Raw genomic sequence first — 24347 nt, 5'->3', positions numbered from 1 at the left:
AGAGCCTGATGCGGGGCTCGAACTCCCGGACCGCGAGATCGTGACCTGGCTGAAGTCGGACGCTTAACCGACTGCGCCACCCAGGCGCCCCATTGTTTCTTATTTAACATGTATGTCAACGTAGGTTTATCAAGTGTAACTAAGTTACTTGATAGTAGGGGAAGCTGTGCATGTGTTGGGGCAGGGGGTTCATGGGAAATCTCTGTACCTTCCACTCAATTTTCCTGTGAACCTAAAACTGCTTTTTTTTTTAAACTTTTTAAAATTTGAGTAGGGGCGCGTAGGTGGCTCCGTCGGTTGAGTGTATGACTCTTGATTTCAGCTCAGGTCATGATCTCATAGTTCATAGGATCAAGCCCTGTGTTTGGCTCTGTGCTTACAGTGTGGAGCCTGCTTGGAATTCTCTCTCTCTCCCTGTCTCTCTGCTCCTCCCCTACTGGCATGCATATGCACACACGCTCTCTCTCAAAAATAAATAAAAATGAAAAAGAAGTAAAAAAAAATTATGTAATCTCTATACCTGACATGGGGCTTGAACTCACAACCCTGAGATCGAGAGTTGCTTCTTCTTCCGACTGAGCCAGCCAGGTGCCCCCTAAAACTGCTTTAAAAAGTCTGTTTAAAAAAAAAAAAAAAAGTTACCCTGAATCGAATCAAGCCCTTAAGACCAGGATCAGCACACTTCTGTAAAGGGCCAGATGGCAAACATTTTTGGCTTTTGGAACCATACATTCTGCGTCACTAATGAAAGCTGCCACTGGCGATATGTAAATGAATGGGTATGGCCATGTTCCAATAAAACTTTATTTACAAAAATACGTGGCAGGCCTGCAGGCTGATTTACTGACTCCTGCTCTAGAATGTAAGATATTGGAGAGACAAAGCAACCACATGCAACATGTGAACAAATCTTGATTGGGTCCTAGTTGTTTTTATTTTTTTTTTTATTTTTTTTTTCAACTTTTATTTATTTTTGGGACAGAGAGAGACAGAGCGTGAACGGGGGAGGGGCAGAGAGAGAGGGAGACACAGAATCGGAAACAGGCTCCAGGCTCTGAGCCATCAGCCCAGAGCCTGACGCGGGGCTCGAACTCACGGACCGCGAGATCGTGACCCGGCTGAAGTCGGACGCTTAACCGACTGCGCCACCCAGGCGCCCCAGATTGGGTCCTGGTTTGAAAGAAACCGCCATATAAGATGTTTTAAGGTTAATTAGGAAAATTAGGATGCTTACGGAAAGATATTTAAGTAACAATTTTTGGGGCACCTGGGTGGCTCATTGGGTTAAGCATCTGACTCTTGCTTTCGGCTCAGGTCATAATCTCACAGTTTTGTGAGTTTGAGCCCTGCATTGGGCTCTGCTTGGGATTCTCTCTCTCTCTCTCTCTCTCTCTCTGCCCCTGCCCCTAATCTGCTTGCGCTGTCTCTGTCTCTCTCAAAAAAAAAAAAAAAAAGCAAACAAAACACAATTGTCAGTTTTCATAAGTGTGTGGTTATGTACAAGAATGACTTTATTCCTGAAAGATGTCTCCTGGGGAGCCTGGGTGGCGCAGTTGGTTAAGCGTCCGACTTCAGCCAGGTCACGATCTCGCGGTCCGGGAGTTCGAGCCCTGCGTCGGGCTCTGGGCTGATGGCTCAGAGCCTGGAGCCTGGTTCCGATTCTGTGTCTCCCTCTCTCTCTGCCCCTCCCCCGTTCATGCTCTGTCTCTCTCTGTCCCAAAAATAAATAAACATTGAAAAAAAAATTAAAAAAAAAAAAAAAGAAAGATGTCTCCTGATGTATTTAGGGGGTGAGGTATCTTGACATCACCAGAGCCGAAATGAGGGTGAGACAAGTTCACTCAAGTTCAGGGTCAGATCCCATCTTTTTTTTTTTTTTTTAAAGATTAAAAAAAATTTTTTTAAGTAATCTCTACACCCCAATGTGAGGCTCGAACTCACAACCCCAAGATCAAGAGTCCCATGCTCCACCAACTGAGCCAGCCAGGTGCCCCAATCCCATCTTTAATTTAAAATGTTGATATTTTGTTCATCATGCATTTTTTATCCATGTTGATTTTAAAAATACAGTAATAAAATATTCTTCGATGGCTGAGGTTTTTTGGTGCGCCCCGAAACCTTGTGCCTCACTGTCCTCACCCCATTCCTGGCCCTTGCTTTGAAGTGGTTTATCAGAAGACTGACAGCGCTAGGAGAGTTGTTCAATCGTGATGGTGAACCAATGTGTGTTCATTGTCCTCGTATTACAACTTGGCTATAGGCTGGAACATTTTCACGCTAAGCGAATGAATAAAAAGTCCGTAGACTTTTAAAATAAAGTAAAAGTTAAAAATGGGGGTGCCTGGGTGGCTCTGTGGGTTAAGCGGTTGGCTCTTGGTAGCCGCTCGGGTCACGTTCTTGTGGTTGTGAGATTGAGCCCTGGGTCAGGCTCCACGTGTGGAGCCTGCTTGGGATTCTCTCTCCCCAACCCCTACTCTATCCCTACCCAGCTCATGCTCTCTCTCTGTCTCAAAAATAAATTTTAAAAGACCCTGAACGTATAGATACAGAAAACAGATTTGCGGTTACCAGAGGCAGGGGACAGGGATGGTGGGGAAAATGGGCAAAGGTGGTCAAAGCTTATAAACTTCCAGGTGTAAGATAAATAAATTCTGGAGATGTAATGTCCAGCGTGGTGACTATAATTAATATTGTACGGTATGTTTGAAAGTTGCTAAGAGAATAGATCTCAAAAGTCCTCAGCACATGGGGCACCTGGCTGGCTCAGTTGGTAGACATTGCGACTCTTGATATCAGGGTTGTGAGTTCGAGTCCCACGTTGGGTATAGAGAGAACTTAAATAAATAAATCTTTAAAAAATTGTTTAATGTTTATTTATTTTTGAAAAAGAGAGACAGAACGTGAGTGGGGGAGGGGCAGAGAAGCGAGGGAGACAGAATCTGAAGCAGGCGCCAGGCTCTGAGCTGTTAGCACAGAGCTCGACATGGGGCTCAAACTCATGAACCATGAGATCCTGACCTGAGCCAAAGTCGGACGCTCAACCAACTGAGCCACCCAGGCACCCCTAAATCTTTTAAAAATAATAAAATAAAATCTTTTTTAAAAGGTTCTCATCACAAGAAAAAAAAAGTGTAACTATGTGTAGGGCTGGACGTTAACTAAATTTATTTTGCAACACGCAAATATCGAATCATTATGTCATACACCAGAAACTGATAGAGCATTATGTTAATTACATCTCAATTTAAAAAATTTTTTTTAACGTTTATTTATTTTTGAGACAGAGAGAGACAGAGCATGAACGGGGGAGGGTCAGAGAGAGAGGGAGACACAGAATCTGAAACAGGCTCCAGGCTCTGAGCAGTCAGCACAGAGCCTGACACAGGGCTCGAACTCACGGACCGTGAGATCGTGACCTGAGCCGAAGTCGGCCGCTTAACCGACTGAGCCACCCAGGCGCCCCTACATCTCAATTTTAAAAAGTCCTTGGAATTTAATATAAATTAATTCCTGCTGCAAGTACGTTCCAATCATCTTGGGACAGTCCAATTTTTTTTTTCAACTGTCCAGGAGGAATTGTGTATTAAAAAAAATATGTTTAAGTTTATTTATTTATTTTGACAGAGAGAGAAAGGCAGGGAGGGGCAGAGAGACAGGGAGAGAGAGAGAGAATCCCAAGCAGACTCCACGCTGTCAGCACAGAGCCTGACTCGGGCTCGAATCCATGAGCCGTGAGATCATGACCTGAGCCGAAACCAAGAGTCCGACGCTTAACCGACTGAGCCACCCAGGCACCTCAAGGAGTAATTGTTCGAGGCGCGACCCTTCTCTCTCAAAAGTATCCCAGTTTGGATGCAATGTTACATGGTACTGCTTAGCGTAAGACAGCAAAGTGGGGCTTTCAGCCTGGCTCTGCCCTGGCAGGGGCATCTCTCACAAATCACACCTCCTTAAAGCACAGGGCTTGCCAAACATTCATAGCAACCAGACTCTCTCAAATGAAAGTTCACCGCAAAAACTCCCAATAGTACGACAACGCAGAGTAGCATTTTATTGGTAAAATTTCTCTTCTATGTTCAAATCAGTATTTACGTAAAAACAATAGATTCTCACTGAGGCCGTCGAGATGGGCGCACACATTTAAAACCGTACGTTGTAGCTGAAATCTCCACTCTGTCACGACATCCACTTTATTTCTGCGTTGGGTGAAACCCCTGATCCGCAGAGGAGTGGCAACGAGTCGCTGTCTTCTCAAGGCCTCCCCTCAAAATCTTGGTCAAAGGAAGACGGCAGGGGAATCCTAAGTTAGTTATCTCCGCTACCTTAAAAGCTGCTTCCTAACCCAGCTGAACAGGCATCTTTAAATTACGGTTTAAAATATGTTTTAAAAATGGGATTTGATACTCGTATCCGCGCAAATGCCAAAGCCCTTTTGGGAACCCTAGTTTGGGAAACTACTGAATAAGACAGTTAGTAGGGTCACATCTAGCTTAAAAGCCTCTGTTTCTAAGGTTGCTTGTTCTGAAACTGTCTGGAATCCGACAGAGGGGAGAGGCTATGACAGGTTTGTTATTTTCTTTTTTTTTTTTTTTTTTTAATTTTTTTTTTCAACGTTTATTTATTTTTGGGACAGAGAGAGACACAGCATGAATGGGGGAGGGGCAGAGAGAGAGGGAGACACAGAATCGGAAACAGGCTCCAGGCTCTGAGCCATCAGCCCAGAGCCCGACGCGGGGCTCGAACTCACGGACCGCGAGATCGTGACCTGGCTGAAGTCGGACGCTTAACCGACTGCGCCACCCAGGCGCCCCAGGTTTGTTATTTTCATGCCGGCTTGACTCACGAAGCCGGCTCCTGAACTAGAGACACACGGGCTAGATGTGCCTGTAGCTGTAAATTTGAGTCAATCGTTACCTTTTTTTTTTTTTTCTTTAATTTACATCCTAATTAGTTAGCATATAGTGCAACAGTGATTTCAGGAGTAGATTCCTTAGTGCCCCTGACCCATTTAGCCCATCTCCCCCCAACCCCTCCAGTAACCCTCAGTTTGTTCTCCATATTTATGAGTCTGTTATGCTTCATCCCCCTCCCTGTTTTTATATATTTTTGCTTCCCTTATGTTCATCTGTTTTGTCTCTTAAAGTCCTCATATGAGTGAAGTCATATGATTTTTGTCTTTGACTGACTAATTTCACTCAGCATAATACCCTCCAGTTCCAACCACGTAGTTGCAAATGGCAAGATTTCATTCTTTTTGATTGCCGAGTAATACTCCATTGTATAGATATACCACATCTTCTTTATCCATTCATCCATCGATGGACATTTGGGCTCTTTCCATACTTTGGCTATTGTTGATAGCACTGCTATAAACATGGGGGTGCATGTGTCCCTTCGAAACAGCACACCTGTATCCCATGGATAAATGCTTAGTAGTGCAATTGCTGGGTCGTAGAGTAGTTCTAATTTTAGTTTTTTGAGGAACCTCCATACTGTTTTCCAGAGTGGCCGCACCAGCTTGCATTCCCATCAGTCGCTAACTTTTAAGAATGGGGAAAATGTGACATGAAAGTCTGGGTTTCTGGCTTTGTTTACAACAACAGGAAGCTGGCACCAATGAGCGGCTTTCCCCGCGGCCATTCTGGGGTAGAGTCAGGGTGCCCATGCCCGCCCCAGGCAGAGCACATGTCCTCCACACGTCCCCACGGTCTCCATCACTCTCTGCTGCTCACCCGGGTGCCTGGCCATCATCTAGATTATCCACTGGCCCCCGTGGGCATTTGAGTGTGTTACCTGTGGTACAGATGGTCACGCTTCTGAGACTAAAATTGGAGCGAGGTGGCTCAACAGGGCTGGGACGGGAAAGCTCCTGGCTCTCTTCTCTCAGAGCCCCTGCACCCCAGGCTTGAGAGTTTGAGCAAATCACAGTTACCTGCCAAGGCTCGGTTTCCTTGTCTGTGAAATGGATGCAGAAACTCCTACCCTCCCTGAAGTGTGGGCTGTGATAAGGATCAGACAATAGCACCTGATGCTTTATAAATTAACGATAAAGCTCTGTGGTCCACCTCTGTGGTTTGGTGAATCTTACATCCAGCCATCCTCCCTTTGCCCTGTACCACCCCCCAGTTTCCCTCCTGGGTACAGTCCCTCCCGTTCTCAGGCAACATGCTTGGGCCGTATTGACTCCATCCCCAGCCCCGGTGGACACTGGGTCAGGCTGGCCAATCACAGCACTGCATTCACCCAGAGATAGGTGCATGAGCCCACTGGGGCCAATCGAATCGGGGCCAGCACTTCGGTTCAGACTGCTGGCAAATGGAAGGTCTCTTTTCTACTGAACTTGGCCGTCATGTTGCTAACCTGGGGGTGGCGGGTTCCTGGGGGAACCCAGCCAACAAGCAGGAGAGCAGAGTGGAAAGATGGTGAGAAACAGGGTCTGAGTCATATAATCTGGGGCTTTGGGTCCGGATAGACATCAACACGTACATTCTCTTTGCTTCAACCGGACTGAAGGGGGGCTAAGTCACTGGCGTCTCATGCCCCCATGGGGGAGGGGGTTCTACACGAGCAGGCAGACTTGTGAGCGTTTGTTCAACCTGCATGCATTTCCCTGGGCACTTGCTGATCTCGAGTCCTGGGGGACTCCTGCGACAGCCGCCGCTTCGTCTCTCTGCCTGGATTTGACCTTCCACACTGCCTTCTTGAAGTTCTTGAGAGGGTCCTGCTGCGAGGCTCTTGACGAAGGGTCCTGGAAACGCTCCCGGATGAGATAGCCGTGTCTCGTGGGGGCGATGAAGCCATTGGAAGTTGGGATGATTCTGTTCACCACGGCGTGGACAAACTGGACAGCCAGCAGGGTGCCTTTTCGGGTGGGGGTGGGGGGGACAGCAGGGCACACATGAGACCATGGGGGCCACAGAGATCCAATCTCACACATGTGAGAGTTGGCTGCGCGGGTCACATCCTTGCTATGCCTCTTACTAGCTTAGGCACGACGACGTCTAAACTCTCGGGAGTCCCCCCCGCCTCGTGGGCGATGTGGGAATGAGAGCCGAACCTGCCTGCTGAGGAGAATTCTAAGGTTCCAAGATGTTAAGTGTGTCAGGTGTATCGGTCTCAGCCCAGAGCGAGCTCGGTAAAGGTTATTATTGGAGGAGGAGGAGAAAGAGAGGTTGTGCACCTGCCCGGGCTGGGCTTTGAAGACCGCAATCCGCAGACCGCAGCGCCCGAGCCATCCGTAACTTTTTTAACCTGCAGATCTTTGCCACAAGCATTAAGCTACGCTACATGGGATTGCAGTGTATTTGGTTACAATGTATTCCAGTCAACCTGATACCCATTCACCCACCCACGCGCTTTGTGACCTTGGGCAGATCTCTTAACCCCCCTGAACTACAGCTTCGTCACTTGTTACGTGGGGTGGGGGGGGGGGAGCTAATGGCACGGGCGCCCTGCCCAGGGTCAGAAGTGTTCCTTTCTCTATAGGAGATCACGTAGGAGGGCGACAAAGGCAGACGAGCGTCACTGTGTGACCTTGGGCAGTCACCTCACCTCTCAGAGCCTCAATTTTTGCTCTGTAGAATGAGGTGGCTGCCAAGGGAATTCAATGGCCCGGGAACAGGACCCCGTACACAAGAAGTGTTAACTCTCATTAATATGCCTTTAGGGTGATACTGACCACACCGAGAGCTGGGAGGTTTGCAAGGTGGCTGGTCTTAAGCAAGCTGGCCCCTATCGTTTAGGGGGCCTGGGGCAAGAGAATGAATCAGGGCCCACATCCTATAAGGTCCAATGCGTAAATGTTGGAAATCTAGACAATAAACTATTCAGTGAACTATGCTCTGTCCTCCTACATTGATGGATGTGTCTTCGGAACCACCTGGAAGGTCATGTTGTGTTGAGAATTCTCAGGGTCCTCAGTTCCATACTGGAAAGTCATGGCATGCGAGAGTCCCCCGCTCTTTGTGGCTTGGCCCCTCCTCTTCCCTCACTCAGCTTTATCCTAGAGTCCTCGGGGCCTCACACATATGCACGTGAACCACCTACCCAGCTCATGCACCCAGACTCCAGGCTCATCACCCATGGCCACCCCCCAAGTCCCGGGGTGCTCACACTAGGGGCACAGTCCACCCTCAGAAGGATGGACCCGGAGAAGAGGGCTGCCCAGGCCCTAAAGAGGGCACCTCCCAGGTGGGGAGAATGTTCCAGGTATCCAGAGCACGGGTCTAAAAAGAGGAGGTGTAGCTCTGGGGGGGCCTGTCCCCGTGACCCACAGACACCTCTGTAAGCAGAGGGACCCAGCTAGGGGAGACCAGAGCAGAGCCCTGTAGTGCCCAGAGCCCAGAACAAGGCACTCCTCGCCAGATCTAAGCTCGGTCTTGCCCTCAAAGCAAAACGACTCACCATCCAGCACACTCCAGACGATGATGGAGCGGTCCTTCAAGCCCGCATACACGTACTTGTCATCTTTGGAGAAGCAGACACACTGGACTCCTCTACAGTAAGAATTCTGTTGAAAAAGACAAGGTGATCTTGGAGCGCCTGGGTGGCTCAGTCAGTCAAGCATCTGACTTCAGCTCAGGTCACGATCACAGTTTGTGAGTTTAAGCCCCGCATTGGGCTCTATGCTGAGAGGCTAAAGCTTGCCTCAGATTCTGTGTCTCCCTCTGTCTGTGTCCCTCCCCGGCTCACGCTCTGTCTCTGTCAAAAATAAAACATTAAAAAAAAAAAAAAAAAAAGACAAGGTGATCTGGATTTCAAACTGAGAGTCACCTAGGAGACCTACCCCAAGGCATCTGCGTAGGAAGCCAGGCTTGGAAGCCCCTCATGCGGGACGGATCCAATGAAACCCTGGAGAGATCGTAGGACCGATATTCCCAGGACCAAAACACATCTTCATAGGGACGGGATTGAGAGCTTTACAGGCATTTTGCATTGGAGAGCAGGAATTATCCGTTTTAATTTCTTTTTTTTTTAAATGTTTTATTTATTTTTGAGAGAGAGACAGACAGAATACGAGTGGGGGAGGGGCAGAGAGAGAGGGAGACGGAATCCATGAAGCAGGCTCCAGGCTCTGAGCTGCCAGCATAGAGCCCGACGTGGGGCTCGAACCTGTGAACCACGAGATCATGACCTGAGCCCAAGTTGGACACTTAACCGACTGAGCCACCCAGGGCATCCCTGTTAGTTTTAACTTAAGTGACCCCAACTATACAAGCATTAACTATAGTGGTATTTTTTTATGTGTATTTTTGAAAGAGAGAGAGAGAGAGAGCGCGCGCGCGCGCGCGCGCAAGTGGGGGAGGGGCAGAGAGAGATGGGCACAGAGGATATGAAGCAGGCTCTGTGCCGACAGCAGAGAGACTGATGCGGGGCTTGAACCCATGAACCATGAGATCATGACCTGAGCTGGAGTTGGATGCTCAGCTGACTGAGCCACCCAGGCGCCCCAGCTACAATGGTCTTTAATTAAATGCTATATGCTAAATGCAGCATGGCATCCTAGAGCCTAGAACGGAAAAGGGAAATCCGCTGAAAAATGTGTGATCCCAGTCAAGTTGGTAGCTTAGTTAACGGCACCGTCCCCATGGTAACTCATTAGTGGTGACTAATGTGTGACTTATGTGACTCTAGTCACATAAGAGGTTGACATCGGGGAAGCCGGGTGAGGAGTGCGTACAGGAGGACCTTTGTACGATCTTTACAACTCTGTAGACCTAAAACATTCCAAGATGAAGTTTATTTACAAACAAAAACAGGGAATAAATAAATGAATGAATGAATGAATAAATAAATAAATAAATAAATAAATAAATAAATACATGACAGGGTGCGTGGGTGGGCTCAGTCAGTTGAGTGTCTGACTCTTGATTTGGGCTCAGGTCACAATCCCAGGGTCGTGGGACCGAGCCCTGTGATGGCTCCACATGGAGCCTGCTTAAGAGTCTCTCTCTGTCTCTGCCTCTCTCCTCTCCCTCTCTCTCTCAAATTAAAAAAAAAAAAAAATTAGGGGCGCCTGGGTGGCGCAGTCGGTTAAGCGTCCGACTTCAGCCAGGTCACGATCTCGCGGTCCGTGAGTTCGAGCCCCGCGTCGGGCTCTGGGCTGATGGCTCAGAGCCTGGAGCCTGTTTCTGATTCTGTGTCTCCCTCTCTCTCTGCCTCTCCCCCGTTCATGCTCTGTCTCTCTCTGTCCCAAAAATAAATAAACGTTGGAAAAAAAAAAATTTAAAAAAAAAAAAAAAAAAAAAAATTAGAAAAAGAAAAAAAGAAAGAGCTAGTAGGTGTATTTAACTGCTGGGGTGATATTTCCCACTCAACAAGATGAAAGGTTACTTACAGCCCAGCCTTATAGTGGCTTCCTAAAAATAAATGTCAGATGGGATGGGAGCTTTTTTTTTTTTAAATGGTTATTTATTTTTTTGAAAAAGAGACAAAGTGCGTGGAGGGGAGGGTCAGAGAGAGAGGGACAGAATCTGAAGCAGGCTCCAGGCTCTGAGCTGTCAGCACAGAACCCAAAGCAGGGCTCAAACCCACGAGATCATGACATGAGTTGAACTAAGTGAGCCAGGACAAAAGTCTTTTAAGATGAAACTATACGTACTGTCTCTCTTAGTTACAAGATCATCTTCCTATGTTTATGAATAATTTTTATATCTTACAACCAAAGGTCTGGCCTTCGTTCCCCATTTGAAAGACTGGAATAGTAACACCAACCTTATGAGATCGTTGTAGGGATTACATTATAGAAGGATATTCGAATATGCATTTTCATATAGTATATAATATGAATATATGAATATATTTATTGCAGCTCTTAATTCTATTGATACAAAAAACTAGAATAGCTCCTTACGAGGTGGGCAGTACGGACTCTAAGACACTTCATACGTTAGGGAGTCAGTTGCCAGTTTCCCTCTTCAGACCTTCACAGCTGCTGTTCCTTCTGCCAAGGATGCTGTTCCGCCAGGCTCATTTGACTTTCTTAAATAGCAGCCTCTACCCCCTTTACCTTGTCCTATTTTTCCTCAAAGCTCTTCTTACACACTAGCCCTTTCCCACAAACATTTGTCGAGCCTTGAGGACATGTCAGGAGCTCTCCTAGGGATGGGGGCCACCTCCATAAGCAAAACACAAAAGCCCTCACCTCTGTGAGCTCTCACAGAACTCACACTGTCTCCCCTCTTGAGAACGTGGCTCCGAGAGGCGGGACGGCGTGGCCTCTGGCCACACCTAGAAATCAAAACTCTTGGGCACAAGAATGGATATCAGGATTAGGGTAAGGAGGGTGAGGCCGGGGTGTGCCGTGCAGGATCTGATCTTTATTTAAAACGATATCTTGGGGCATCTGGGTGGCTCAGTCGGCTGAGCGTCCGACTTCGGCTCAGGTCATGATCTTGCAGTTTGCGAGTTCAAGCCCTGCATCGGGCTCTCTGCTGTCAGCACAGAGCCCGCTTCGGATCCTCTGTCTACCTCTTTCTCTGCCCCTCCCCTATTCACGCTATCTCTCTCTCTCCCTCAAAAAAAAAAAAAAAATGTTTTAACAGATTTCGTTCTCTTGTGTATCTTTTGCATGTGTTTCAATTTTTGTAAACACTGCCTTAAAATAGCGTCTCTCTTGATTGCTGAGTTTCGGGGCAGCCCCTTAAGCTCTGCTCCCGAGGTGAGTGTCTCTCACGGGCCCCACCCTGCTCCCGACCCTGGGTGATGGCACACGGTATGCACTTAATACAGGACACCTGTCATCAGCTTTCTAACGCCGGGACCTAGCCTGCACGAGGTGTGTGGGCCACGCACCGTGTAGCTCGTCTCGAATCTCCACTTGCAGGCCTGCAGGTCCCAGAGGCACAGCAGGGCTTCCTCGGATCCGCTGACCGCCAGCTGCTCCTTGTGGCTGACCTGCACACAGGTGACCCGGCTCCCGTGGGCCTCCAGAGGGAACACTTTGGAATTCGCACACTCGTAAAGGAAGAGCTCACCGTTGGTCATGCCGTAGATCACACGGTAGTCAGCCAGGACGGCCACGCTGGAGATGGTCTCGGGCAGCTGGGTGTAGAAGGTATATGTTGGCCCATCGACAACCGGGCAGGGATCCCCAGGGCTGATGTCCAGCACCAGGATGATGCTGTCATAGGCGATGGCCAGGCGCTCCTCTCCTTGACTAAGGGCCATGCAGTTGATGGCTTTCCGGGCCTCGGGAGGGGGGATGCACATCACGTCCTGTCTGGAATTCAGGGGGAACACCAGGACGACCCCCGAAACGAGGCCAGTGAAAAGGAGATTGGTCTGCTGGGCCACCTCCAGACATCTGACCTCACTGGAGGCATCCAGGACGTCCTGCTCCTCACCTGCCACGGAGAGAAGGTCGCATCAGGAACAGCTCAGAGGAACAGGCTCGCTCCGCAAATTGTTAAGGATTTTGAAAACCGCTTTCATTATCCGTATTCCCCCCCACCCTGGTTAACACTTTCTGATGACTTCCTGCTCCCCATCGGGACAAACGGACACGCGGACACGCATGAGCTCTCATCCCAGATGTTTCTTTTACAAGCGTCTGTAAAGGGCTGGAGAGTGAATTTTTTTTGCCTTGCAGGCTGTATGCTCTTAACCCTTAACCTCTTAACCCTGAGGATGAAGCCCCCCAACATGCCGCACACAGGCAGTGTGTGTCCGATCTGGCCCGCGGGCCCCAGTTTGCGGGCTTGTATCTCATTTCCCACCGTGCCCCCTAGCTTCGCGTCGGGCTCCGCCCCTCAACTAGTGAGCAAGGGCCTCAAGCACGGTCACCTCGTCTGTCCTGCTCACCGCCAACCGCAGAGCCCGGCCCTGTGGCCAGCACTAACCAAACATCTGCCAAATCCATGAATGCAGGAGGCTGAGAGTGAATCTCTTTTCTCATATTATCGTTAAAGAGGGATTTCTGTACCTCCATCCGCCCCCAAGGAGATCACAGCAGACACAGTTGGTGACGTGTCCAGACTCCCTTTACGGGCCAGGGCACCCAGACCCTAGGCTGCTCACTGCCCTCAGGTGAAGGGAGCCCCTCATCTCAAAATGCTTAGGGGGTTCCCCCACCACCCAGAACGGCCTGTAGCCAGCGACTGCCTGATGTGGGGATATAAAAGACTAGCCCTTGGGGCGCCTAGGTGGCTCAGTCGGTTAAGCTACCGACTTCGGCTCAGGTCACAATCTCGCGGTTCCTGGGTTCGAGCCCTGCATCGGGCTCTGTGCTGAAAGCTTGGAGCCTGGAGCCTGCTTCGGATTCTGAGTCTCTCTCTCTGCCCCTCCCCCACTTGTGCTCTGTTTCTCAAAAATAAATAAACATTAAAAAAAAAAAAACATGACTAGGGGCGCCTGGGTGGCTCAGTCGGTTGAGCGGCTGACATCGGCTCAGGTCACGATCTCGAGGTTTGTGAGTTCGAGCCCTGTGTCGGGCTCTGTGCTGACAGCTCAGAGCCTGGAGCCTGTTTCGGATTCTGTGTCTCCCTCTCTCTGACCCACCCCTGTTCATGCTCTGTCTCTCTGTCTCTCTGTCTCAAAAATAAATAAACATTAAAAAAAAAAAACCATGACTAGGGGTGCCTGGGTGGTTCAGTCGATTGAACGTCCGACTTCGGCTCAGGTCATGATCTCGCGGTTCGTGAGTTCGAGCCCCGTGTCGGGCTCTGTGCTGAAAGCTTGGAGCCTGGAGCCTGCTTCGGATTCTGAGTCTCTCTCTTTGCCCCTCCCCCACTTGTGCTCTGTTTCTCAAAAATAAATAAACATTAAAAAAAATAAATAAATAAAAAGACAAGACCTCTTGCTTCTGAGGTGCAGTTTACAGTCTAGGTCCTCCCCCACCTGCTCGCTCAGCCCTCCCCCTGCCCCTGCCTGCTCTGATCACCCCTGCTTAGGTTTCTCCTGGGAGCTCCCCTCAACATACCCCTTGTGCAAACTTCCCCATCACGTGCCCTGCTTCCAGGAAACCCAAACGAAACCAGGGATTGACAACCAGATGGTCAATTACCCACATGCTGGAAATTTATCACATCAAGTCCTGATTTTTATTAGCCACTGTCAACCTGACTGCAGTTATGGGGGTGCTATGGACTGAATGTGTCCCTTCAACGTTTATTTATTTTTGAGACAGAGAGAGACAGAGCATGAACGGGGTGGGTCAGAGAGAGAGGGAGACACAGAATGTGAAACAGGCTCCAGGCTCTGAGCAGTCAGCCCAGAGCCCTACACAGGGCTCGAACTCACGGACCGCGAGATCGTGACCTGAGCCGAAGTCGGACGTTCAACCGACTGAGCCACCCAGGTGCCCCTGAATGTGTCCCTTCAAATTTGCGTGTCGAAACCCCAGCCCATAATGTGATGGCGTTGGCCAGAAGGCTTTGTGAGGTGATTTGGCCATGAGGGCGGAGCCCCCACGATGGGATAAGTGCCCTTATACAGGGGACAAGAGGGCTTGCACTCCTGTGAGGACCTAATGAGAAAGTGGCCATCTGCAACCAGGAAGCCGGCTGTCACCAGACACGGATCCGCCAGTGCCTTGGCCTTGGCCTTGGCCTTCCCAGCCTCCAGAACCGTGAGAAGTAAACGTCTGTCGTTTAAAACGCCCAGTCTCTGGTGTCTGGTTAAAAGAACCCGAGCAGTCCCGGACAGGAGCTTTGGTTCTTACCCACACAAATGGCCGTGCTTATATCTTACAAACCTTCTGCTAAGTCCCAAATGGTGACTTTGTTCTTGTCCCCAATCTTGGGGAAGTAAACGTAGCTTCCATCGTGTGATACCGCAGCGAGGCCAGTGCGATCCAGGAACGGGGTAGAGGCCCTCGGCTGCTGCACAGACGTGAGATCCCAGACTTTGAAAGACGAGGACTGCTGGGAAGCAGATGCCACCAAGGCCCCACCCCAGACCAACAGGCTCACGGGGGCCCCGACGCCTTCCAGAACATCCAGCAGGGTCCCCTGCTCCGACAGACTCCACACCTGAGGACGGACAGCAGAGGGCCAAAGCTGACTTCTTCCTTACGCTGTCATAGCTAAGAAATATGCATGAACCCATTTGTCCACCTCTGGTGAATTCTCAGGCTGCAGTTCAAGGGCCTTCTCCACCCCCTCAAACCTCCCCACCCCTCACCGAGCCACTATCACAGCAGTTCTCAAAGTGTGGTCCAGGGAACCCCTGGAGGGTACCGCCAGGCATTTTCAGGAGGGCTTGCAAACACAAAACTGTTTTCATCATAATTCAAGATGCCATTTGCCTTTTCTACTCTCTTCCTCTCACAAAGGAGCGGTGGAGGTTTCCAGAAGCTATGGGACATGAGATGTCACACCAGATCAGAGAATGCAGAATCAAGTACGAGAAGCCAACGGTCGCCTATTGAGCCAGACACGAAAGAGATTCGTCAAAATGCGCAACCACGCCACTCTTCTCGTGAGTTTTGTCTGTTTGTTTCAGAAACTACAGGATTTTCGTAAAAGCGTGTTATTACATTGACACGTAATGTTCATGAATCAACGGAGAAGTATTTTTGGATGTCCTCGCTGCTAATTTTTAATATGGTAATTACCATCAGGGACCAAATGCAACGTGGGATCCTAGACTGGATCCCAGAATAAAGAAAAAGAGGACATTTGTGGGAAAGCTGGTGAAACTACAGAAGAATTTGCAGATCGGTTAATAACAGTCTTGTCCCAACATAAATGTTTCAGTTTTGATAAAGGGCCCGGGGGGACATGAGATGGTAACATCGAGGCAAGCAGGGTGTAGACAAGATAAATATGTGTATACATGGGGACTCCCTGTACTTTCTTGGCAACTCTTCTGTACCTCCTAAAACTATTCCCCAAATAACTCATTTGTTAAGAATATGTAAATCCAGTATATAAATCTATAAATCAAACTGATATAACCCACTTATTGAGAATCTTTGGGATCCTTGAGAACCTTTAAGAATGTAAGGAGGTCCTAAGGCCAGAACGTTGGAGAACTGCTACTTTAGTATGTGCTTTTCCCACCAGAGTGAGAACTTTGAGCTCGGTGGGAATTTTCTGCCATCTCCTCCCAACCCTTCTCCACTCTGAAGGCCAAAATCTTCCCCGTTTTTTCAGGTTCCGTGGGAATGCTATCCCCTTCCTGGGTCTCAGGGGATCCCTCCCCCACATCTTCCCAGTGACCTGCTCTGTTTCGCCTGCACTGGTGTCCGTGAATCTCTGTATTTCGAAGCCAAAAGACCTCTCAAGAATTATACTTTTCTAGGGGCGCCTGGGTGGCGCAGTCGGTTAAGCGTCCGACTTCAGCCAGGTCACGATCTCGCGGTCCGTGAGTTCGAGCCCCGCGTCAGGCTCTGGGCTGACGGCTCAGAGCCTGGAGCCTGTTTCTGATTCTGTGTCTCCCTCTCTCTCTGCCCCTCCCCCGTTCATGCTCTGTCTCTCTCTGTTCCAAAAATAAATAAACGTTGAAAAAAAAATTTAAAAAAAAATTATACTTTTCTATTCCAGACGCGGAGTGAGGATGACCTCTGACCTGAATGAGTGTGTCCCGGGACCCGGTGACAATCAGATTGTTCTCAGGACCAAAACTGGCTGTCTCCACGGTGTCCTCGTGTTCAAGGTCGGTGGCCATGAATCGATGAAACCCCTGTGAGTCTGCCAAGAATATCCGGACGGATCTTCCAAACCCTGAAAGGGCAGGGATGGGATTATCCCTTTCACTCCTGGAGGAGCTTGACAGGAGTTCAGTTTAGTCAACAAAGATTTTTTTGAGCACCGACTACTTGGCTGTGGGAGCAACACAGTGGCGAACAAGAGAGACATGGCCCGTGCCATCACACAGCCTAGAGTTGTCAGGTGCAGGGGTGGGAGGCGGGGGGGGGGGGGGGGGGGCGGCAGCTGAAAACAGTGATCAATAACCTTGCAGAAAACAGCAAAGTTATTTATTATCGCAAGACTGTGAGTTTCCAGAGGGCTCGGACCGCCTGTTGGGGCTGCTCCTGGTATCCCAGAACCCAGCACAAAGCTGGACATAAGGTAGATATGTTTTGAAGGCAGAGGGAAGGAAGGGAGGGAGGAAGGGGGTAGGGAGGAGGATAGGAAGGACAGGAAAATAGTTGGAATCTGCGATAAGGGCAGTGAAGTCAAGGGGACTGGCTGCCATGAGAAAAAAATGACACAGAGACACGTGTGGCAGACAAGGCACGAAGGGGGAGACCAGAGAAATGTGGCCACAGGGCAAAAAAGGATTCTTCTCTGGAGGCTTTGGAGGGACCATGACCCTGCCCACATTTTTTTTTTTGAGTAATTTTTTAAAGTTTATTTACTTATTTATAGAGAGAGAGGGGGGGAGAGAGACAGAGCATGAGCAGGGGAGGGGTAGAGACAGGGAGAGAGAGAGAATCCCAAGCAGGCTTCCCACTATCAGCACAGAGCCCAATGCGGGACTCAAACCCACGAACCATGAGATCATGACCTGAGCCGAAACTAAGAGTCAGACGCTTAACCGACTGAGCCAGCCAAACGCCCCTGCCCACATCTTGATTTTGGACTTCTGGCCTCTAGAATTGTGAGGAAAGAGATTTCTATTGTTTTGAGCCACCACATTTATGTGGTAGTTTGTTACAGCAACCACAGGACCTTTGAGCGGACATCTGAGAAGGTGGCAGGCCCTGGAAGGGTGGGAACAGCCTGGGATGACCAGGAGGTAGGAAAGGCCTGCGTGTGTGTCTCAAGGGCAGCACAGAGGCCAGTGTGGGTGGAGCAGAGTGAAGGAGGGAGAGGGGAGGGAGGGAGAGCCTTGTTAGATTTAAAACAAAACAAAACACCCAAGAGGACAATGCCATTGAATTAGAATTTCAGATAAACAGTGAAATTGCTATTATTAGCAGTAGTAGATCCCAAATATTACGTGGGGTATATTTATACTGAAAAGTTGATTTGTTGTTTATCTGAAGTTTCACTGGGCGTTCTATATTTTACCCGGTGTTCCAAATATGGGCTGGGTGAAGTGTTTTGTTAAGAGGGCCCCTGGCAGTGCAGGAAAGAGGCAAGGCCAGATCATGCAGGCCGGGACGTGGTGGGGGCAGGGGGGATGGTGTGGGACTCTTGTGCTATGCACCTGGCCTGCACCAGCCCAGTTTAGACTCCTGGAAACGCCTGAGTCAAGTCAGCTGGGGGCTGGCCGTCCATCTGATTGCCTCTCCAGGCCCTCCATGCAATTGTTTTATTGAACTACACTTGAACCTGAGGCTCACACAGAAGGACGTTATGGGAAACGGATCGAGGGCATCAGGATATCTGCTGTCCAAGAATATTTGCATCCCATTCGTGTGCAGGAAAGGGTTAACTCACCAGGCCTGGGTGTCCCTGTTCTGCACGTGAATGGTTTGGCCCTTGCCAGGCTCCTGAGAGGTGCCCTCTAAGCCCTTAGAATGTCCTCCTTGATAAAAGTGTCCTTGTGGGGCCCCCGGGTGGCTCAGTCAGTTAAGTGTCCAGTTTCGGCTCAGGTCATGATCTCACCGTTTGTGAGTTCGAGCCCCACGTCGGTCTCTCCGCTGTCAGCACGGAGCCCGCTTTGGATCTTCTGTCCCCCTCCGTCTGTGCCCTTCCCCCTCTCTCTCTGCCCTTCCCCCACTCGCACTCTCTCTCCCTATCTCTCAAAAATAAATAAGCATTAAAAAAAAGTATCCTGGTTTTACTTGAGGCCTTGGGCCACACGGGATGGCCAACGCTCACGTGTGTTTGGCAGTGGGAGCTTTGGGACACACGGTACCGGCTTGACCTCAGGGGGGTGTTGGGAGACCGAGGTCAGCCGGGCAGGTGATCAGCTGTGTCTCCATAATCAACCCCCGGTAAAAATCCTGGACGCCAAGGCTAGTTGAGCCCCCCCGCCCCGGTCGGTGCTGTTGTCACACACGATCGCTGACAGAAGTAAGCGCTGTCCACGTGACTCCACGGGGAGGGGACACCTGGAAGCTTGGGCCTGGTGTCTTCTGAACTCAGCCCCACACACCTCTACCCTTTGCTGATCTTAATCCAAGGGACCCCCTGAACCACAATTCCATTTCTGACACTGGAAAGAAATCCATGCCTGATCTTAGCTAAGTTGGGATTGGGCTACCTCTTCTAGAGCAACAGGTGGGTTCCCGAAGCTGTGGATGGGGAAACTGCTCGGGCTTCTCCTCATTGGCCGCTGGAAAGAGCCACACGTGAAACCCGCTGTAACAGGTTGCTAGGTCACTGGGGTCTTCAGTGCCCTTGACCTCAGTCCTGATTCCAGTCTGTGCCTGTACCCTTTGTTCGTCTTTCTTCTCACGTGCCTGTTTCCCATGCTGCCTTTCGCGCATACTTGTGTCACCTAAGATTCTTTTGGAAACTGGACGGAAGATGTGCAGGAGCCATCACCACGAGCCACACGTGGCTCTTCATGTGGCTGGTCCAAGTCGAGATGAGCTGTTGGTGTAGAACACGTGCCAGGTTGCATAACCTTCGCGCGAGAATTTTGTCATTTATTTATTTTTTTTAGTTTGGTTATTTTTGAGAGAGAAAGACAGAGCACGAGCGGGGGAGGGGCAGAGAGAGAGGGAGACACAGAATCTGAAGCAGGCTCCAGGCTCCGAGCTGTCAGCACGGAGCCCGGCATGGGGCTCGAACTCACGAACCTGGAGATGGTGACCTGAGCCGAAGTTGGACGCTTAAACGACTGTGAAAAATACCGTTAAGAATTTTTATGTCAATTTCATGTTAAATTTTTAGAGTGTATTGGGTTAAATAAGATATATTATTCACATGAATGACACCTGTGTCTTTTTGCCTTTTTAAATAGGGTCATGCCAGGGCACCTGGGTGGCTCAGTTGGTTAAGCGTATGACTTCGGCTCAGGTCATGATCTCACGGTTTGTGAGTTCGAGCCCCACGTCGGGCTCTGTGCTGACGGCTCAGAGCCTGGAGCCTGCTTCGGATTCTGTGTCTCCCTCTCTCTCTGCCCCTCCCCTGCTCATGCTCTGTCTCTCTCTGTCTCTCAATAATAAATAAACGTTTACAAAATTTAAATAGGGTCATGAGAACATTCAGTTATGAATGGACAGCACTGGACAGCACTGGTCTACAGTTCCTCTGACCCCTTATAAAAATCAGGGCTGATTTTAGGGCAATGAAATTACCCTATCTGAGGTTATAATGGTGGATATACGCCATTACACATTTGTCCAAATCCATAGAAAGCACAACAGCCAGAATGACCGTAATGTAAACTACAGACTTTGGGGGATGATGATGTGTCAATGCAGGTTCATTGATTGTAGCAAATGCACCCCTCCAGTGGGGGGTGTTGATATTGGAGGAGGCTGCATGAGAGTACGGAGTGGGGGGGGGATATAGGGGTTCTGTGGGAAATCTCTGTACTTTCTGCTCAACCTGGCTGTGAACCCAAATCCGATCTTTATTTTTTTTTAAGTTCATTTTTTTTTTTATTTTGAGAAGGGAAAGAGGGGCAGAGAGAGAGAGAGAGAGAGAGAGAGAGAGAGGGAGAGAGAGAATCATAAGCAGGCTCCGTGCTGTCAGTGCATAGCCCAATGTGGGGCTAGATCCCATGAACCATGAGATCAAGACCTGAGCCGAAATCAAGAATTGGATGCTCAACTAACTGAGCTACCCCATGCACCCTATGATATATATATATTTTTAATATTTATTTATTTAAGCAATCTCTACATCTAACATGGGGTTCGAACTCACCACCGCTGAGATCAAGAGTCACACACTCCTCCGGCTGGGCCAGCCAGGCATCCCCCAAACTGACCTTTAAACAAAATAGTCTTTTGGGGGGCACCTGGGAAGCTCAGTCAGTTGAGCGTATGACTTTGGCTCCGGTCATGATCTCGCAGTTCATGAGTTTAAGCCCCACATCGCCGCTTCAGATCCTCTGTCCCCCCTCTCTCTGTCCCTCCCCCACTTGCGCCCTCTCGAAAATAAATAACCGTTAAAAGAAAAAGAGAGAAAGAAAAAATAGTCTTTTTTTTTTTTTTCTTTAATCGGGCTGCGGATTGTCTGTTGGTCAGGAAGCCTTCCCTGTTTCAGACAGAAGAAGAAAACTCTATCACCCACTCCCATGACCCCTGATTCTTGTCTGGTTATAGCACCAACCACACTTTTTTGTGGCTACCTTATTGTAGGGGTTGCATCGCCTGGCTCCTCCCTGGGAGCACCCCATCCTCTCATGCAGCACTCCTTAATCCCTGTGACTGGCGGGGATAAGCACCCTCATCTCAAATGAACCAGAAGCACAGAAAGGTTAGGTTTACCCCGAACAGGGAAAGCTGCAGCCCGGCGGCCAAAACTGGCCTGGCATCTATTTCTGTGTGACCCGTGAGGTCAGGATAGTTTTTACGATTTTAAATCGTTGAAAAAATAAATAAATATAAGACTACTATTTTGTGACACGTGAAAAGGATACAAAATCCAAATTTGGGCATCCATCAACAAAGTCTTAGTGGCACACAGCCAGCCCCACTTGAAATATCATCTGTGGAGGCTTTCACGTTACAGGTGCGACGGGACCACTGGGTCTGCGGCCTTTCAGAAAAGGTTTTGCCAGCCACGGTCTTGAATGGCCCCCCTCGCTCCAAACCCCTCTCCACTTCCAACCAAATCCAGAGTTGCTCCCCCCCCCCCCCCCCCCCGCTCCCTGCCACCATGGCTCCGAATAAGAGACACTACCTGCAGCGAGAAGGGACTCATCTTCAGAGACTACCAGGAACCTCACAGCTTCCGGAAGCTTCTCCAGCAGGCTGTCTCCTTCGGGGGAAATCTGTGCAAAGTCAAGGATGCCCATCAAGCATTTCCACAGGGTTAAGAGTCCAGGGTCAAGAGTTTGAATGCAAGGCTCTGTCACTCACCAGCTTCCAAGAAAATTCCTTAGCCCTTGGGTACCTCAGTTTCCTCATCTATTAAATGGGCGATGATACAGGACGACCACATAGGACCATCATGGGCTAAGAATCGTGCAGAATGGTTCCCCCCACACACCTGCACATAGTCAGCCCTCCCAACGTGGTAGCTCTTATTATTACCGTTGATACTGTTTTTGTAACTAGCTCAGGCACCCGGAGAACATTCTGGCACTTGTTTCCTGCCCCCAGAGGAGCTCTGGAGATCTCAAATAAGATGGAAACCCCCATTCCCGAGTTGCAGGACTGATTCTGTTCAGATCGAAGAGGATGGTTCTTTCCTCAATCCTGCAGCCCCAATTCAGCTATGGATTATTTTTTTAATTTAAATTTTAGTTAGTTAATATACGGTGCAATATTGGCTTCTCAGCTACTGATTTTTGAGCATCTGACAGCCACCAGGCCGAGAGCCAAAAACTTTACATTCATTACCTTGGGGAGGGACACAGACAGGACGCCTCGGGGGCCAAGAAAAGTGAGTTGTTGGCACTAATCCAAGCCAATGTTTAAAAAAATATATTTTGTTCACCTCCATGTAGTGGGGGTGGGAGAAATGAATTTCCTCATGGCTCTCACTGTTGATTTTTTTAACTGCTGATTGAAAAAAAAAAAGTTTCTTTTAAAACTTAGAGAGTTAAACAATACTGTATAAGATGGGGGGAAGGGGCGCCTGGGTGGCGCAGTCGGTTAAGCGTCCGACTTCAGCCAGGTCACGATCTCGCGGTCCGGGAGTTCGAGCCCCACGTCGGGCTCTGGGCTGATGGCTCAGAGCCTGGAGCCTGTTTCCGATTCTGTGTCTCCCTCTCTCTCTCTGCCCCTCCCCCGTTCATGCTCTGTCTCTCTCTGTCCCAAAAATAAATAAACGTTGAAAAAAAAAAAAAAGATGGGGGGAAAAAAGAAGTATCCAGAGCACATCAGGAACACCTCTCCACCTTTCCTGCCATTGTCCCTTCACCCCAGAAGGGGCTGTTGTCTACTTTGTGAGCACCTGCTTGCACAGGTGAGCATTTACACGACCATCCTTTTTGGCACCATCCGTCATAGATACTGTTCTGCAAGTTTGCTTTTACGTAATGCGTCTGGGGCAGCGGTTCTCAAAGGGTGGGAGGGCGATTTTGTGCCACCCTTGCCGGCCAAGAGCTGGCAATGCCTCGAGACATTTTTGTCAGGACCGAGTGCCAACAATTACGCACATTGGCCGGCCCCCAGGAGACACCAAGAGAGGTTTCCTGAAACGCGCAGAGTTGCAAATCCCTAGAATTAAGAAGCCAAATGTCATTTATTAAAAGATCAAAGGTAGGGGCGCCCGGGTGGCTCAAGTCGGTGAAGCGTCTGACTTCGGCTCAGGTCACGGTCTCGCGGTGCGTGGGTTCGAGCCCCGTGTCGGGCTCTGTGCTTGCAGCTCGGAGCCTGGAGCCTGCTTTGGATTCTGTGTCGCCCTCCTTCTCTGCCCCTCCCCTGCTCAGGCTCTGTCTCTCTCTATCTCAAAAATAAAATAAACATAAATATAAAATAAAATAAATAAAAAATAAAAAATGACCGAAGGTGAAGACATTGGGCACTTTGGGGCCAAGCAATGTGGGCGTCACACTCAGTAAAGCAGCTTACCAAGGAGACGGAGCCCTTGCTGAACCCGGTGACCATCTTCCCCTGCTTCTGGAGCGAGACCCCACAGGTAGGCGTTTCTTCCTTGATGCTGGATAAATGTTGCCTCCCCTGCGGCTTTCCTGTGGCTGAGCTCCACAGGCCGGCCACGCCACCCTGGGACACGGTCAGCAGGGTGGCCCGGGAAGCCAGCACTCCTGCATACACCCAGCAGTCAGAGGGATCTCCCAGGATCTGGAAAACCAGTTCTGCAGTTTCTAGATGCCATGCACTGACCTAATGGAGTCGTGAAAAGGAAGAGAAATCTCAGTGAGAGACCTGGGTGGTGGGTTTTCCAGGGGCAAACGCAAAACCCGTGCTTTTTCGTAGTGCATGCATTTCCTTTTTAGCGTTGGCAGTTCCAAACAAGGCAGGCGGGAGACACATCCTGGATTAGAGCCTAGAACAGCAAAAGGACATTGGTGGAAAACTTGATGCAACCCAAGTGAAGTCTGCATTGGGCTGATAGAAATGACCAATATTAATGTCTTAGCTGTGGCGAATGTACCCTGGTTATGTAAGATGTTGACATTACAGGAGACTGAACAGAAGGGCATATGGGAACTCTTTCTAATCGCTCTATCACTTTTCCACGAACCTAAAATTTCTCCAAAGTGACAGTCTCAAGAATGAGAGCAAATTAGCCACGCCGTATACATTCACATATATGTTCACCTCAAGTAATTACTGATCAGAGCAGATTTCATATTTAACCTCACCAGAAAAAGTACCTTTTTTAATTGACAGTAACCATTTAAAGAGTAAACATTTGCCCATT

At 49.3% G+C, this 24347-nt stretch overlaps 1 protein-coding gene and 1 long non-coding RNA gene across 5 annotated transcripts in view; one reads left to right on the top strand and one right to left on the bottom strand.

Annotated features, from left to right (window-relative positions):
- Nucleotides 1-24347, bottom strand: part of NWD1 (NACHT and WD repeat domain containing 1) — a 74839-nt gene that overhangs the window by 1414 nt on the left and 49078 nt on the right. For 3 of the 4 annotated variants that reach the window (XM_043590312.1, XM_043590313.1, XM_043590315.1), the window contains 7 exons: nucleotides 23534-23806; nucleotides 21696-21786; nucleotides 16510-16664; nucleotides 14693-14969; nucleotides 11794-12344; nucleotides 8404-8509; nucleotides 6421-6861 (listed from right to left, as the gene is read on the bottom strand). In XM_043590312.1, coding sequence (XP_043446247.1) covers nucleotides 6560-6861; nucleotides 8404-8509; nucleotides 11794-12344; nucleotides 14693-14969; nucleotides 16510-16664; nucleotides 21696-21786; nucleotides 23534-23806 — 1755 coding nt within the window. In that variant the 3' untranslated portion in view covers nucleotides 6421-6559. Of the gene's footprint in view, nucleotides 1-6420; nucleotides 6862-8403; nucleotides 8510-11793; nucleotides 12345-14692; nucleotides 14970-16509; nucleotides 16665-21695; nucleotides 21787-23533; nucleotides 23807-24347 lie in introns of those variants that run through there. The other variant, XM_043590314.1, reaches the window with a different exon arrangement.
- On the top strand, nucleotides 4371-4977 carry LOC122488687. Its single transcript, XR_006298668.1, has 2 exons — nucleotides 4371-4564; nucleotides 4814-4977. It is a non-coding gene; the product is annotated as an uncharacterized LOC122488687 (long non-coding RNA).

The sequence above is a fragment of the Prionailurus bengalensis genome, chromosome A2, assembly GCF_016509475.1.
Source record: "Prionailurus bengalensis isolate Pbe53 chromosome A2, Fcat_Pben_1.1_paternal_pri, whole genome shotgun sequence".
Classification (NCBI taxonomy): Eukaryota; Metazoa; Chordata; class Mammalia; order Carnivora; family Felidae; genus Prionailurus; species Prionailurus bengalensis.
Note: the sequence above shows the minus strand (reverse complement) of the source record. Positions and strands in the feature narration are given on the sequence as shown.